At 40.7% G+C, this 12,500-nt stretch overlaps 1 protein-coding gene across 1 annotated transcript in view; it reads left to right on the top strand.

Annotated features, from left to right (window-relative positions):
- Nucleotides 1-12,500, top strand: part of LOC137992129 (protocadherin Fat 4-like) — a 52,664-nt gene that overhangs the window by 28,301 nt on the left and 11,863 nt on the right. The window contains exons 17-29 of the mRNA XM_068837262.1: nucleotides 1-466; nucleotides 848-1,084; nucleotides 1,634-2,232; nucleotides 3,264-3,968; nucleotides 4,527-5,112; nucleotides 6,728-6,935; nucleotides 7,311-7,527; nucleotides 8,349-8,468; nucleotides 8,798-8,872; nucleotides 10,013-10,189; nucleotides 10,654-10,848; nucleotides 11,194-11,344; nucleotides 11,437-11,558. The exon at nucleotides 1-466 is cut by the window's left edge and continues 636 nt beyond it. Of these exons, the coding sequence (XP_068693363.1) occupies nucleotides 1-466; nucleotides 848-1,084; nucleotides 1,634-2,232; nucleotides 3,264-3,968; nucleotides 4,527-5,112; nucleotides 6,728-6,935; nucleotides 7,311-7,527; nucleotides 8,349-8,468; nucleotides 8,798-8,872; nucleotides 10,013-10,189; nucleotides 10,654-10,848; nucleotides 11,194-11,344; nucleotides 11,437-11,558 (3,858 nt within the window). The remainder of the gene's footprint in view (nucleotides 467-847; nucleotides 1,085-1,633; nucleotides 2,233-3,263; nucleotides 3,969-4,526; nucleotides 5,113-6,727; nucleotides 6,936-7,310; nucleotides 7,528-8,348; nucleotides 8,469-8,797; nucleotides 8,873-10,012; nucleotides 10,190-10,653; nucleotides 10,849-11,193; nucleotides 11,345-11,436; nucleotides 11,559-12,500) is intronic.

Genomic DNA, 12,500 nt, shown 5'->3' with positions numbered 1-12,500 from the left:
AAGGTTAGAATACAAAGCAATGACAGTGGATCACCTTCTCTTAGTGTGACGCAGGATTTCCAAATCATTGTCCTTGATGTAAATGAAGCACCAGTGAATATTACCCTTGCGCCCGCAAACATCACAGAAAACAGCGCACCCGGTACACAGATCGGTCATCTTAGAATTAGTGACCCGGATAATGATGGGTCACGTGGTGTCTGGCAAACTCACAGTTGCCAAGTGATTGGAAACCAGGTTGGAGAATTTGCGATTCAGTCCCACGTGCTCACAGTGGGAAGCGCAAATCTGGATTACGAACTGGCTTCAGCTATCAGTGTGCAAGTGAAATGCACTGACAGCGGTTCCCCACAGAAGTCTTTAGTGAAGATCCTATATCTTTCAATTGACGACATCAACGAGGCACCCACGGACATTTCATTATCTGGTGACGTCATCACGGAGAACCAAATTCCATCATTAATTGGTAGGTAAAGAGTATTATTCAAAAGGTATTCAAGACACACGCTGCATGAAAACTAATTACGTTGCTTGCTTTTGCCACTGGCAGTACGAATTGCTTAACGGAGCCATCCTATTATTAAAAAACACCTCATCCGAGCTGTCGTTCGTCGCAAAACAAGAACTTTAACAACTATGGCTTAGTTTTCCATTGTATTACAGGGCTTTGTCATAGGGTGAAAAATGTCGCGACGCATTGTTACCCAATCAAAGCCAAAAGCTAACCCAATTATGTGTCTAACTTTTCTTTCTTTCTGTTCATGGACCACGATCCCGGCGTTATCCGACAAATCGAGCCGTTAAATTATTGATCAGTCACCAAGATTAGTTTTTCTTTTATCTTCAGGATTTTTCTCTACCTCTGACCCTGATAACACAAATCAGCCGAGAGACCGACAGTCCTTTGCGTACAGCCTCATGGGAAACACCGCTGGTCTTCCATTTGTAATCAACGGCAGCGCACTAAATTCAACTACAAGTCTGGACTACGAATTTCAGGATTCATGGAACATTACTGTTAAATCAGTAGACAGTGGGGATCCTCCGCTTAGTTTTTTTACGTCATTCCAAATCTATGTTGTAGGTAAGGAAAACTAAGATCCAGAGGGGTATCATACAACCCCGTCCGTTTCAACATTTGATATGGCCGGGAACCAAGCTCCAAGCTCTGATGCGGCTGGGTGTTTGCTTTGCCATTACGTTACGGCTGTTTGAGTCTGAAACTTAAGAATGGCCGTGATGGTGGTGTTTTCAAGTAAACTTTGTGAATGAGGCAACCAATAAGCTATTTTTATTCGTGTGGTTGGCCCGAAATGGCCCCGCATCCATAAATTAGCACGCTGTCCTTCAAGAGACCCATGTACTTTGGCAAGGAAGAGAGCTACATATGATATGCCCTTTTAATTTTAAAAAAACTGCTGTTAAGCCCCAAGAGGTCTGTCCTGACTTTTGTTTTTTCCTTCACATCTTTCCCCTAAGTGACGAAAACCATTTTCCCTTGGTGCAGTTCTTCCCATTCGCGGAAATTATTTTACCCTATATCTTAGTGATTTACTACAGTAGTATCTTTGCGAGTGCCTTAAAAGCAAGCTTAGCTTCTGTTATGTCTTTGTCTTCTTCTTTTTTACTTCAGATGTCAACGAAAAGCCGTTCAACATAAGTTTGTCAAACTCCTTTATCGACGAAAATCCTCCGCAAGACGCAGTGGTTGGCATCATATCCTCGGAGGACCCAGATAATGCACAAAGCCATGTTTACTCTCTCATAGATGGAGCTGCAGGAAGATTTAAAATACATCGAAATCAGCTCAAAATTGCTTTACCAAACCATAAATGTCTCAAAAATGGCGGAGACTTCTGCAAGTTGAATTACGAAAAACAGCAGAACTACTCAGTGCTCGTGCGTGCAACGGACAACGGAAACCCGCCTCTAAGCAGCGAGGCAAGGTTGTCAATTACGTTAAAGGACATCAACGACAGACCACGTTATTTTGAGTTGTCTAGTAATACAGTGAAGGAAAATGCAACAATCGGGTCAAAGATAGGACGCTTTTTCGCTGTAGACGAGGATGCGTTCCAAACGCTTCAGTTCTCTTTGGTAGACAACGATGGCGGGCGTTTTGAGGTCGATTCGTCAGGTTACCTGATTAAAGCTAAAGGAACAGATTACGAGACCAATAAGGCTCATACGATCGTTGCCATGGTGAGGGATAACGGCACGGTTCCATTGGAGGTAGGTTTTGGTCCAAGAATATCTCCACATATACGTGGCGATCATAATTTGCCATTTTTCATTTAGTTTCCGCTTTTGATCAACTTCTTAAGGTCAGAAGGACTAGTACTCGGTTGTTTCTCGACCGAGTCAGTGAGAGGCATTTGTACAGTCCTTTGATGCTACAACTACGTTGCATAATTTCGTTAAAAACTGCTTTGCAGATTTTCTTTACAGTCAAAACAGCTCAAGCGTTCCTCTGAGGGGCGGATTAATGAGTTCACTATTGCAAATTTGATTTCAGTAATCATTTCAATAATCTGTTCGTCGGATGAATAATGCAAAATTCAAATCAAGCCTCAGTTCAAAACTCGAATTTTGATATGAATATTGCTGGCTTCTGGTGTCATGCCGGCGCGGGAATTTCACAGGTTTACTGATTTGCATTATCTGTCAAACGGTCATTTCACTCTAGCAACATTACCTTTCTGAAATCTTAACAGTATTCTCGAACTTGAGACACTATGTTTTCGAATTAAAGATGGACGTAGAAATGAATTTAAAAAGAAAGGAAAATCACGATTGTTACGACCTTGGCAGATTATGCAAATTGGTACACCTGTCAAATTCTTACACCGGCCTGGCACCGGAAGCGAACAATAATCCAATCAAAATTCGAGTTTTCAACTCAGGCTTGATTTGAATTTTGCATCTGACGACCAGATTATTGAAATTAATGATTCCTGAGATCAAATTTGCAATAATGAACTCATTAATCCGCATCAGAGGAACGCTTGAGCTGTTTTAACTGTAAAAGTGGGAACGCAAAGAATTTTGTGATGTCAGCTAGGGAATAAAATCGGCTATTGGACAAACAGCTGCCAGTTTTGTGCAGTGCAATAAAAGTTCGATCCCAAGAAGAAAACATCAAAAGAGGAAAGATTAATCTTAGCTTTTATTTGGGGTTTGATGCAATGTAATTGGATGTAAAATTATGATTGACACGTGTCTTTCTTCATTTCGGCTGATTCATTTTATATTCCGTCTCTCAGCTGAACAAGACGTTTACCGTCGTCGTGGAAAATATCAATGAGGCTCCAATAAACATTACCTTAACATCAGCGTTGGGACAGCAAACGTTTCTGGATGAACAACCAAAAGTTAACGAAAACTCCCAAGTGGGTACAGTGGTGGGGACAATTGAAGCGTTGGATCAAGACGAGGATCAAAACTTGACGTTCAGTTTGGATTTTGATGCCGCTGGCAAGTTTACCGTGGACTCAACAGTCATGTGCCATAACCTCACCAACATTCCAAGCGTAAAAACAAAGTGTTCTACGCTGTTAAAGGTCAGCGGCGACCTGGACTATGAGGCAAGCGCAACTGAAAATATCTTGGCTCGCGTGACTGATAATAACGGATTATTTCACGTTCGATCATATAAAGTTACGATATTGGATATAAACGACCGGCCGAGCAACATATCCTTGGCAGGCGGAGAAATAGGTTATATCGACGAAAACGATAATTTTGGCTTTGTAGGTGAACTTGCAACGGCTGACGAAGATGCCGATCAGAGACACAGCTACAGCTTAATCGACAATGGTGGCTGGAAATTTGTGCTCCGCAGAAACAAGATTTATACATCTCATTCTGCAAATTTAGATTACGAAAAGAAATCTGTTTACCTTATTGCAGTCAGAACCAGGGACAGTGGATATCCCACCCTGAGCTTTGATAAAAATTTCACCATTCAGGTTTGTCGGCTTCTTTTTTACTGAAGAGGTTTTCTAGTTTTGGTCAATTGTCCTTTAATCCCAGACTAACTTAACAGATACAACCCAATGCGTCAGGCTTAGGGAAACTCGTTTACTGGAAGGCATTTGTAGTTAACTGGTTTAGCTTCATGTAAGGAGGGTAGTACTTTCTAGGGCAGAAGTACTAACAAACCTTTAGCCCTCGTAAGAAAAAAGTTCAAAGGAATACAAGAACATCTAAAACTCTTAAGAGTCTAAAAAATATCGATATCAAAAAGCTAAAATGCTAATATAAGAATGGCATGATTAAAATTTTGAAGACAAAGGTGAGCTTAAGTTTTTGCTTCTCTAAAAGCACTTTTACATTCTCTTTCTTAATAGAACAGACTGCAGTATTCATTCTTAAATCTAATGACAAACTATTGCTTACTTGAATACTTTTTACACTAAACCTTCCACCCTTAATTTAGGACAAATTAAGAAAAACGTCCAGGCTTCAGTACAAGCTTGCCTTTTAATCTTGAGCTCTCTTGTCCTTTCTGTTCTTCTTTTCCTTAGGTACGCGATGTCAACGAGAGACCAACAAACATCTTATTGATTCCATATAGTGTTCGAGAGAATAGCCCTCGAGGAACTCTTGTCGGTAAAATTTCAGTTGTAGACCCCGATGACAAAGGACCCAGGGGACCCTGGCAGAATCACTTTTGCAACATTATTAATGGAGCAAATGTGCCCTTTAGTGTTAATGGTACAACAAATTCTCTCGTCGTAGCTGATGATATAAATGACGAGAAAGGAAGAGGTTCTTACGTCAACTTGCAATGTCAAGATGATGGAACACCGGCTCTGTCAATCGACAAAACGGTACGAATCAAAATAGACAACGTTAATGAAAAGCCTTACGACATCACGCTGTCTAACAATGTGGTATCAGAGAACGGTGAGATCGTTACTGTTGGTGTTTTGGAGACCGCTGACCCGGATAATGAACAGATGGTCGTGCAGACATATTCCTACAGTTTTGTTGGCTCCAAAGGGAACATTCCTTTTGTTATTGATGGTCATGCTCTGAACACAACTAGAAGCTTGGATTACGAAACCAAGATGACCTGGTTGCTGACTATCAAGTCTACAGACAATAACGGTAAGTAAACAAATTCTTGAGTGTGGACTAAATCACCTTGTTACATCTCTCAGATAGTACGCACGCTATGATTGGGTAATTTGGCTGGCCGTATTCTACAGTACGGTTCGCTGTGCGGCACGCTAAATTTGAAATTTAGATGCAACATTTTCTTGCAGGCTTTTCGTGTTGTTTATGTGAAATAAACTTGCGAAACTGTTTGTATCTTTCAAGAAACTATTTCAGAAAGCAAATCATTTGTTGCAGTTGAACTTTCGGCTTGACTTCAACTAGTCACCTTTCCACTTTATCTTACGATACGGACCTCGAACTCGGTTGATAAGAGGTACACAATTACAGTACAGTGATGGTGATGCATTAAAACGAGACCTTACAGTAGAACGCGCATTGGAACGGAAAAGGCCATACTTCAGCTTGGCCTTCCTTGCCCATAAAAAATAAGGTTGTCACTTCAAGATCCTGATTTGTGACGAAAAGCCTCATAATCGTGCTATTGGACTTAGTTGTTGAACGGTTTTCTTGAAATGTTCCCTACTAATCCCTGCTTTGAACTGCAATAAAAAATATGTCACCGTGCTTGCTTAAGAGATATAATGGGCCAATCTTACCTCATAGATGCCTGTACTGATACTAATCACGCGCGTTATTTCATCGGCTCAGGGCACATCTTGCAGTAGCTAAACGAGAGGGTTTTTAAAGTACCATTTGAAAAAACACCTGATAGGAAGAAAGTCTAGAGCATATGGAACACTGTCTTCTATAGTTTATTGAAAAATCACTCAACTTAGAACGACGACAACGCAAAATGTTTTCAAGATCATAATTTACATCTCTGGGTAAGGGGCTTTGTGTTCGTTTTTAGCTGCATCTTTTTTTACTTCCGCTGATTTTTTCTTTAATTTTTTTGTTTTAAAGGGGATAATTTGTACACCAAAATTATGAAATAAAAAATACAGGTCACCGTGCTTGTTTAAGAGTAAACCACCATCGTACTTGTCTCGATTATCGTAGATCGAAACAACAAAATTCACCATGTTCTCGGAATGCGCGCGCTTATTCGCAAAGAATTATGGTCATTCACAACTTCTCTCACGTGTTTTGAGAACTGTTTCAGCGTGTATGATCGACTTACGCCATATTTACAATGTTACAAATTTGACCAATTTGTAAATATTGACACACCGTATGCGCAGTACAGGATGCGCAGTGCAATACCGAGGAATCACCTTAAGGGCACAGGAACATTGCGTAGTGAATCTGAGAATGAGCAATCTACAATCAGTGGCAAAAGTCTTGGGACACTCACCCTTTTAGCTGGTTTTCTTACTAAGTTTGAATAATTGCCCCCCCCCCCCCCCCCTTCCCCAGAACAATGACGCCAACAGGCATTTCCTAGTCTATTTCAACATTGATTGGAGGAGGAGGGGAGACTCTCTATTTTGAAGCTTTTAGTGGACATTGGACAGTTATGCTTAGTTCGTGACGTCTGAGAGGTTTTCACGTCCGTCCTGGCGTAAGCGTCCCAACTACTTTTGCCAATGATTGTAGGTACAATACTAGTAGTATTGATTTGAGAGCGGCGAGAAAGAATATCACTGCAACTTTTTTTTTTTAGGTCTCAGTACAACAAAGAATTTCACAATAATCGTTGCAGACCAAAATGATCCGCCTACGGGCATATTGACCAGGGGTCCTCTAACCGTTGCCGAAAACAGTCTTTCAGGGGAATTCATAGGCACTGTCTCAACTACTGATCAAGATGTCGGACAGACGCACCATTACAAGATTGTTGATGTAGTTGGACAAGGGTATAGCGGCCAGAGGTATCATTAGGTTTCTTTTGTCTTGTTGCATCCCTGTCGCTTCGAAGTTCATTACTGGATGTGACTGCTTCGCTCAACGAAGTATCCTGTTTAATCTGTTGTTGAATAAAGATTAGCTAGAATCTTTCCACAACAGCAAACGTGAAAAATTAAGCGCATTACTGCTGATTTCAATTCACATTTAGAATGTATCTCTTACAGTTTCCGTTATTGATGATTTCGTTTTGTATGCAAAAAGAATCAGGATCCTGTTCTGTCAGATCTACGGCTGATTGCAGTGGTAAATAAAGACGTTTTCACACAGTTTCAATTCTCTAATACTTGCTTTTAGCTTAAACCTGCCATTTACTAAGTTGAGCGTCTTTTTCTGGATAGTTCATCAGGTCTTCTTAGCTTGTTTGGTGTTGAGTCACCATCTGGACGAGTGACTGTCAAGAAGGCTGGGCTGGATTACGAACAGTACAGAAACTTCACAGTTACTGTGAACAGTACAGACAGCGGTTTCCCGCCCTACACAGTGACAGGCTCATTTGAGATCAGAGTCAATAACATCAATGAAAAGCCTCAAAGTGTCTCCCTTGATAACAGCAAGGTATGCATTGTCAGTGTAAGTTGTTACAGACTTTTTACTCAGGAAAGTAGTATTTACTTAAACCTGGAGATAGGCCGGGAGGTAAAAGATAATACGCAGGAACCAAAGAGAATGTATTAAAAACAAGGAAATAAGAATAGTACGATAACAAAGTTAGGCGCTCATGTCACAGCTTTTAAGGAGGTATGGAGACCTCATCACAAGAATTTCTCCACATAAATGGCCTAAATGTTTACTTTTTCTGCAAGAAGTCTATTCGCACCCTCACAAAGCTAGTGCATAAGGTGAATAGCTATAGGACAGATAACGAACCGTTGCTTGGGGCAGCTGGAAACCAAGGCGCTTTTAATTTAAAATACCTAATAATAGGTATTGGTGCAGCCAGCACCAAACGCGGGAAACGCAGGCCATGTCTCAGGTCGAAAATGAAATTAACCATGAGATCCATAATGAACCAATCAGGGCTCGAAATATATTCGTGCAGCGAGCACCAAGCTCGTGAAAATGCAAGCGGGCAAGGCGTGTTTGTTTTCTGATTGGATGACATAATATTGGAAGATTTCTAAACAACACTGCGAAAGGGGAGCTTTTAAAAGCACGTGACTCTTTTGTCGCATATTCAAGATCCCAAATAGCAAAAGAAGTAACGCAGTCATGTAATTGCTACCAAACTTCAACTGAAATTCTATGAACATACGATGGGCAACTATCGCGAGGCCTAAATCAGAGCTTTGAAACAAATCTCTCCTTTTAGTGCCGTCGATTTCTTCAAGAATTTGAAGGTTAAATTGAAAATTTAAGTCTCATTCTACATATTACAGATCTCTGAAAACAGTCCCGTTGGTGCAGTTGTTGGTAACTTGACGGTAATTGATCCCGATAATCTTCATTTACCTTTACAAAAGTTCAATTGCATCGTAGTGGACGGAGGTCCCTTCGAGGTAAGTGTTATATTAAGTGTTTTACTTTTGGCGCAAAACGATGCATAAATCCATGAATAGCTATGATAAAAAGTTTTGTTAACTTTGACCATTGAAATCAAATGACAATCAGATTAGCCAATCAGAACGTGAAGCAAATGTATGCAGCGGGCGGAAATTAAAGCCCGGGGGAAACGCGCACGAGAAATCTCAAATTTGAAATGCGTTTGCCTCTGATTGGTAGAGATTGTGGCTCAAACTGTTTTAGGCAATCCTAGCAGTGAAAAACGAATGCAATTAAAAATGCGTCTTTTCTCTGTTATTGTGTAACAATGTCCTCTTTTATCCAGGTTGTGAACTATTCAACACTGGTTGTTTGTGATAATTCATTGAATTTCGAGAAAGTCGACGTGTACACCATCAATGTGAGTTAATCGTTTACTTATTTTTCAATATGTTTTTCTGTTAGATGACATACGAAATAAACTGACAGAGAAAATGGGAGGAAGAAAGGTTATTCATTTGAAACGTAGTCCCCAGTGCTCATACGTAGAGGGTGCGTAAGGGGGACACTTTGAAACGCTTAATTGATGTCACTGTTGTAAAAGCGGTACTGAAGTTAAGGACTGAGAAGAGTCGCTCTATGCCATGTTGTCGCGCGTCTGTTCAGTAATAGGGATCTTACGTAAGTAAGGACAACGAGAGCGGCGAGGTGAACACCGATGTTCTGGAGATTGTAGCTCGCAGATGACGCCAAAATGCGCTAAGAACAAAAAAGTGGCACACGATGCGACAGCCGTGTGTGTCACTGATGTTCTAATGACCACATTTTGACGTCATCTGTGAACTATTCCTGAACACATGCACCGCAACATGGACTTTAACAGTATAATATTCTACCCTCAGTATTGTTATTCATGAAAATAATGTAAAGAAGGAACGGGGGATCGCTCTGGCTTGGGACAAGCCCAAACCAGACGAAGAATCTAGAAAAGGCACTCTAAAAAGAAGCCCGGTTTCCTTGCGGGGTGGGAGGACGAGACGCTAGATCTAAACTAAACGGCGGCCCAAAGTAGAGTGCAAGGGGTGGACCCAACGTTGTCCTTTTATACTCATCATTTGCTTATCCCCAGGGCATTATATCAATATATGCAAATGACTTTGCATACAGCACAATACGAAATTTTCAATGGAACACAGCCATGGAGTAATTTTGTTGAGCGTGGCATAAAGACAAAATCGTTTGAGCTTGCTCGCTTATGTCGTGGTTCAAACCATCATTCGCGCCGCGAAATAATGAAATGCTAACTCACGTTTATATGATTTGCTATAGACCCATTTGAGTAATTCCCAATCTGAAGGACACGACAATGGTTGTTCTGTCCCCTAAGAGAAACAAACCTTTCAAATTCAAAACCATCTTATTGGTTTGCGCTCCAGACTGGGTATTAACTGATAGGGGTTTATACTTATGGCCGTTAAGCTTTTGCTATGGAATACCAACAATAACTTCAAGGTCCATATCAAGATGGTATCTTTATTCTAAAGTACATTTTATTTCCCAGGTCACCTGTACCGATCTCGCACCCAATCCGCTCTCTGTGTCGTCACTATTTATCCTCGATGTTCTTGATGTCAACGAAGCGCCCTGTAATCTTTCAATCTCGTCCAAAACGATAAAAGAAAACGGACGCGTGGGAGACGAAGTCGGCGTGTTTAACGTTCAGGACCCAGATCTACCGGTAGGAGAATGAATAACAACCCAGATAGTTGACAATGTCGATATGATATACCAGAAGTTCGTAACCCATAAGTCTCGATCTGCGATGGAATGAGACCCATCAGTTTACGGTATGGTCTATTTTTAGAACGGCTACTGCTAGATGATTTTTGCGGGAACACAACGTAGCGGCATTGCGTTCCGCACGATTTTGCATTTAGCAGATGCAATCCATCGTGCGTCTACTCGATTGCGGACCAATTAGGAGAGATGTGGTCATTAGGCCTAATCTGATTGGCCATATTTTGGCGGGACCTGTATTCTAAATTTAGAGAATACCGTAACTTGATGGGCAAAAGCCAAATGAGAGAGATCGACACTACTGGTTTACGGACTATTGTCACCTTGAAATGAACGAACCCTCGAATGATCTTTTCAAATCATGTTGAATTTGTTCAACATCAAATCATGTTTCATGTTTTTCAGGCTAGCGGACAAGCTACCTTATCTCTTCATATCATAGACCAGTCACCAGGCCCTCTCGCCTTTCAGTTGGTTCGTAGAAGACTGGTTACAACGAGGACACTTGATTTCGAGACCCAAAGCCTCTACAATGTGACCGTAGTTGCAGCAGACAGCGGCAATCCATCCATGAATACCAGTCTCTCTTTTACGATTCAGGTGCCAATAAAGAGTAAATTTAGCTTCCTCTCCAAAACATGCAAGGAAACAAGTTTTCAGTCAAATTAAACCAAGAATTTACTGGAGACTTACAGAGGGTGGAAAGAAGGGGGAATCCTCATTAAGTGGGCCAAACCACGTCACGTTATTAGATGGACGTTTTAGGAAGACTGAGCTTGGCCTGACATTTCTTCATCTTCTCTAAATCATGACCAGTTCATTACGAAAAATATTGAAGCAAACGCAGCCTATTTAGGATATTTACCTTGAGCATCTCCAGCACAAAAGGAACAATATTTTCAGCCAAGAAACTTGCACTCTAAAAAATAAGTTATTTCATTCTAGGTGCTCGACACAAATGACGGACCCACTAAAATCCAACTTACATCCCGGCAAATCTATGAAAATGCTACCGCTGGTACTGTTGTGGGAAATCTGCTGGCTCAAGACCAGGATGCTCATCAAACTCATTCCTTTTCTGTAATTTTAGGAAGAGGTGCGTTCAAATTAAATTCGAGGTATTTGTTGGTAGCACTGTTTGTTATTGAACTCTATTGACAAAACTCAAGTTCTTACTTTTTTTTTTAGGTTTTTTCTATGTGAACGGAACCAGCTTGCTACTCAATAACTCACTGGATTATGAAACTACACCAGTTTTTAACATTACCGTGAATGCTACTGACAGTGGCACCCCACCCAAGTCAATACAGGTTTGTCTTTAATTGTACATATCTGTCCAAAAATGCCCCAAATTAGATGCACGAAGTAAGCGTCACTAAGTGTCCCCATTCTCTTCTCCCCAACTTCAACATCACTGGTGGTCTCGGAATACAATTATTAAATTCTCAACCTCGGATAATGCATTTCGTGTGCCCTGATTGGTTCACTCAACCTCGGTTATCAGCTCATACACCTTAGTTTGATCTTATATGGTAAATGATTGCACTGAGCGTTGCTAAACTAAATTTTTCTTCGCCAGAAAGCAAATTTCTCTTTGAATAAAACCAAAAAAGAAAAAAAACTTTTATTTGTGGAAAGTTTGGATCAATTCCGACGTTTAGAAGTACGCGAAAAGGCAAGAAATGTTTTTCTGATGAGCCTACGTCTGTCTGACCACAAGGTATTACACAACATCGCATCTTCATCAAGTTTTTTCGATTTCGCGCGGATGTTCTCGCTTTTTTCGCTCGTATTTCGTACTTCCAAATTTTTGGAGTTTAAGGAATTTAATAAAACAATTATTCCATTCGCGCTTGTTGGATATGAGATTGGTTATAGCCAACTCGTTGGCTATTTACCATCTCATATCCAACGCGCGCTCATGGAATAATTGTTAATTAACGTCAAAAATTGTCCTCCAAATGCTGTTTCTCAAGTATGGATAATTAGCTGCATTATGTCCTAACCTAAAAATAAAGCTAACCTTTAGCCTTACCTTATTGTTGGAAATAGGTAGCAAATGCTTTGACTTAAAGGAACACTTCGTGTTGGATGCCAAAATTGGGCCTGCATCTAATTAAGCGCAATTCTGGACATAAGTGCACAACTCTTTTCTGGGGAAAAAAGCAACCCACTGGGTGGCTAGTACTCTCTTTGGTTTGGAACTAAGATGCATTCATAACATCACATTGGGTGAGTTTTCTTTGCATTTT

Source organism: Montipora foliosa, chromosome 2, assembly GCF_036669935.1.
Source record: "Montipora foliosa isolate CH-2021 chromosome 2, ASM3666993v2, whole genome shotgun sequence".
NCBI lineage: Eukaryota > Metazoa > Cnidaria > Anthozoa > Scleractinia > Acroporidae > Montipora > Montipora foliosa.
Note: the sequence above shows the minus strand (reverse complement) of the source record. Positions and strands in the feature narration are given on the sequence as shown.